Below are 4,833 nucleotides of genomic sequence, written 5' to 3' on the forward strand. Positions count from 1 at the left end.
CAATAAATTATTTTTATAAATTGTATTGATCAATTCTACAATATTAAATAAAACGTTAACTAATAATATTTCAGGAAATTTTAAAAATCTATATATAATAAAATGAAAGTAATTAATTTTCAGTGTTTTCATGTTGCAGTTGATCAACATGTTGGCCTTTTGCTTCCCGTAGATACTTTAAAATTTCTTCATAACACCTCGTTCGCACACATGGCCGTATATATTTAAATTCTTGAGCCACTAACAGTCCGAAATACTCATTTCTTTTATCCTCTTCTCCATAAATTAAGCATTTAGAACAGTTTGTTTCTTCTTTCAGTAAATTTTCTTTTACTTTATCCTCGTTTTTTTCTTTGTTGCGACGACGCTGGGTAAATCATCTGGACACTGGGTCTCACTATCACCAAATATATTTGGAGATCGGCTTCGGCTACGGCTTGGCAGACATTTTTTTCTTTCTACAATTTTAAATTAAATTTATTAGAATAAATGCTTCGAACACACGCGATCTAAGTACCTTTTGTGTTTATTATACCTTACCTACCTAGGTATAAAAAGAGTACTTACGTAGATTTTCTTTTATTAACTGTTTTATACGAAGATCTTGATCTCTCAAATTAGCATCCATTTTACTTCCAGTGATTATCAACTAAATTAATAATCCACAAAGTATTAAATAACGTTTTTATGAAATATTTAGCACAAAAACAATACCCTTTAAATATCGATCGTCAGTAACTGTGGCTGACTTACCTATATTCTAGCAAGCAGGACTGCCAGATGTGAAGGGGAAATCCCCAATAAATTGTTGCATGTGACTGATGATGTGAGCATGTTCGTTTCATAATAAAAATGTTGCCAGGTAACCAAAAAGTCGTATGTTTTTGTGCGAATTACGATCATAATCTTTACGATCGTACATTAAAAAATAGACAAATAATAGTATGAGTACGATTTAAATCGTATATCTGTCAACCCTGCTAGCAAGACAGCGACAAAATCACGTTGCATAACAATGTAGCCCAAGCTTATATCTTATGAAATATACGGAAGAGATACGGACTTAGAAAAAACAGAAATGTTGTTCTTTGTGGAAGTCATTGATGAAATTCTATGTATTTTAGCCCGCAAACTTTCTTCAAACAAAAACAGCGCCATCTAGTATCGAGTTCTGTAATTATCTCTTTGTTTATGGATTTGAAGTAAGACCGCCACGCATGCAATACATTATGACTGGGGATTCCCCTATTCGTCGACGCTGAATATGAGGCGACGACAATCACTGTCAAACGTGTTCACTATTACTCTGACTCTGGTAACGTGACTTCCTGGTAACGTGTTAGGTAGGAAAAGCAGTAAAAAAGTGCATATTAAGGGAGCAGATTTGAAATAATATTTATACTTAACAAGAAATAATTAAAGGTAAGTGGATTTTTGAATGATACAATTATATCATGATCACTTAACAATTTTAACTTAAAATTAGATGTATTATTACAAGCTTTTATTTAGCTTGCGTTATGTAAATAAAAGTATGTAGGTATGTTCGTATGTTGATGCAATTATCCTCAATCCTCAACCGACTGGGATAAAATTTTCCATACACGTTTATTTTGGATGATAGTGCATAGTTAGCTGAGAGTCGTCATTGGATAATAATGGTCGATAGCCTAAGATGTGTACTAGATATTTATTTTTAACATAATATGCGTAAGTACCTAATCGAATTAAAGAAGTTGCTGAGAAAAATACAGAACAATACGATAATAAACTAGCGTCTGCGTTTAATCCTCCGAGGAGATGTAATTTTACAAAGGTTTTTTGTATTTATTTTATTATTTTTTTAATAAATTTATTGTAAATAACAAGAAATAATCATTGTAAAAAAATAGGCACTCTATTGTTGAATTTTCGTCAGACCAACTAATCATCGTTCATTTTTTTAGGTTCAATGGGGAGACCTAAAGATTTACGCATATGGGAGCACTACCGTACTTTACCAAACAAGTCTGTTTCTTGCAAGCTTTGTAATAAGGTCTACAAATTCAGTAATGCTGCCAAAATGCTTCAACATCTTATCACTTGTCCAAAATCTCCAGAAACATTAAAAGACTCTATGAAACTTATAAAAGATAGCTCGTCCAAAACCAAAATGTCTGGACTGTCAGAGATAGAGACAAATGATTCTTTTATAAGCCCCTCGTCGTCTGCTAACACTACAATAAATGCTGAGTTTCAAGACACCGATGATCATATAAAAACAGAATTAGCGAGAGCTATATTTGTAACAGGGACGCCATTATCGATGGTGCAACATCCTTTATGGATACAATTTTTCGAAAAATTGCAACCAAAATTTAAAATACCTTCACGTAAAGCTTTAGCGACAAAATACTTAGATAAAATATATAGAGAAATGCGTTTTGAGTTAAATGAGGAACTAAATGCTTGTAGTTACTTACACCTTCAGTGCGATGGCTGGTCTAATTTAAGAAATGAAGGAATAATAAACTTTCTTATATCAAAACCTCAACCTGCATACGTTAAAAGTTTGAATACAGAAAGTAATCCTCACACTAGTGAATACCTTAGCCAAGAAGTTGAAAAAGTAATGAAAGTGTATGGAGCAAATAAGTTTCTTGTACTTATTGGCGATAACGCTAGAAATATACAAAAGGCATTCGAATTAACAAAACTCAAATATCCACATGTTGTTCCTCTCGGTTGCTGTGCACATATCCTTAACTTGTTGTGCCAAGATATTGTAAAGATACAAGAAGTAACTGTGTTTATTATGCAAGCCATAAATATAATAAAAACTGTTAAAAGGAGTCAACGATTAAGTTCCTTGTTGATAAAATCAAGGCAGGGTGAAGATTCTACACAAACACTAAAATTGCCTTGTGCTACAAGATGGGGAAGTCATGTTACTTCGTTAAAAAGTTTGAAAGCAAATAAGATAGCTTTGCAAATATTAACAGTTAGAGAAGATGTGGTAATTTCAAGAGATATTAAAGATTTAATTCTAAGTGATGATTTCTGGACGAAGACAGGGTAATGTATAAGTATTTTGGAACCAGTCACTGAAAGCATATTTTACTTAGAGAGCGACCAGAATCGTTTGCATCGCACATACATTACATTTAGAGATGTACAAGCTAAGATACGTTTTGCATTAAATGAGATTTCGACATTGAGCGAAGAAAGCAAACAGCAGATTCTAACATCAGTATCTTCAAGATGCAATATGGCAATGAGGCCAATACATTTTGCAGCATATATTCTAGACCCCAGGACTCTAGGAGTCGAACTTACTCAAGAGGAAGAACTTAAGGGTATGGAGTTTATCTACAATTTAAGCCAACACTTAAGTTTGTCAAATGTAATGGCAGATTTGGCGTGTTATAAAGCTAAAGAAAACTTTTGGGCCAGAGGATTTGTATGGAGCTCATTAGATAGCATTGAGCCCCTAATATGGTGGAAAGGTATTTGTGGTTCCACTGAGTTAAGCAAAGTAGCGATTCGTATTCTATCAGCTCCCTGTACTTCGGCAGCCACTGAGCGTTCCTTTAGTATCCAAGGCTACATACATAATAACAAAAGAAATCGACTTACAACTGAAAGAACTGAAAAAATTTCATTCATTTGTTATAACTGGAATCTTAAACATAAAGCTGAATGCGAGGACATTCAGTTTAATGAAGAAAATACCTTAGAAGCTTTCATTGAGCAAGTAAATGAACATAACAGTTTAGACGAAATAGAGCCTATCGAACCTATACAATTCATCGCTTGTAATAACTCTGAATCTGACAGTGATTGACTGTAGTTTTACATTTTACTTTCATCTCTTTCTTAATAAACTCAAAATCAAATTAAAAGTTTTTTATTCTGTAGGCTGCATAATAATATTGTCTATGTCCAGTATAGTGGACGTCTTGCGGCTGAGATGACGATGATGAAGTACAAAATCATAAACACCCAAAAATTTGGGTGTTTATGGGGTTTAAACCCAATAAACCCAAAACACCCGGTTTTTACCCACCAGACTTTAAACCCACCCAGGTGGATTGCCCATCTCTAGATTAGATAGATTAGAAAAGGTTACTATATATTTTTTACACAATTTCAAAATATGTTTCAGTCCACTTAATTGGTCTTATGCACAAATATGTCCACAAAGTACAGATCACTTGTTGTATTTATTTTAGAATCACGTGTTCAAATTTTTTTGCAGTTCCTTGTTCAAAATTGACGATCGCGTAACATAGTCGCAAAAATATTTAGACAAATTGACAACTTTCTCCTTTTTTATAATCCTATTTAACGGTTTATTTGATGGAAAGTGATAACAGTTGCGTATAAACATCACAAGATAGTCTGTTATGCCTATACTACTCCTCATAAGTTGCCATTCCTATGGAATATGATGTTTTGATACCATACTCTGTAATTGTCATATCCCACTCTTCGAATCGAAAATTACGCCATGTAATTACGGCTGCTTCATATAAGAAACACAAGCGGAACAGAAGTACGCAAGCAGAAGGATATTTGTATAAAATCTCCATCTGCTAAAAGTTATTTTGAAAGTCGCTAAAAACAACAGTTAAGTTTTTACATGCTTAGCTCCAATTAAATTAATGAATGAATGAGTATAATTTTGTTTAAATTATACAACGTAGTGAATTGAAGAATATAAGTAATAGATAGATAGTGATAGATGCACTTGTGCAATCATAAGTTTTGCCTATTTTAAAAATATTACGTAAAATAATGTACAATGATTTTACTTTTTTAATTTACGTAAAATAATGTAAGGCTGAGTACGAA

General features: G+C 32.9%; 1 protein-coding gene across 1 annotated transcript; it reads left to right on the forward strand.

The window, feature by feature from the left end:
* The first annotated feature begins 375 nt into the window (after positions 1-375).
* LOC128202619 (uncharacterized) lies at positions 376-4,075 on the forward strand. Its single transcript, XM_052903550.1, has 2 exons — positions 376-1,422; positions 1,947-4,075. Exon 2 carries the CDS (start codon positions 1,952-1,954, stop codon positions 3,056-3,058), a length of 1,107 nt encoding a protein of 368 aa, XP_052759510.1. The 5' UTR covers positions 376-1,422; positions 1,947-1,951; the 3' UTR covers positions 3,059-4,075.
* The last annotated feature ends 758 nt before the right edge of the window (positions 4,076-4,833 follow it).

This window comes from Galleria mellonella, unplaced genomic scaffold (assembly GCF_026898425.1).
Source record: "Galleria mellonella isolate WM207_F2 unplaced genomic scaffold, CSIRO_AGI_GalMel_v1 utg139, whole genome shotgun sequence".
NCBI lineage: Eukaryota > Metazoa > Arthropoda > Insecta > Lepidoptera > Pyralidae > Galleria > Galleria mellonella.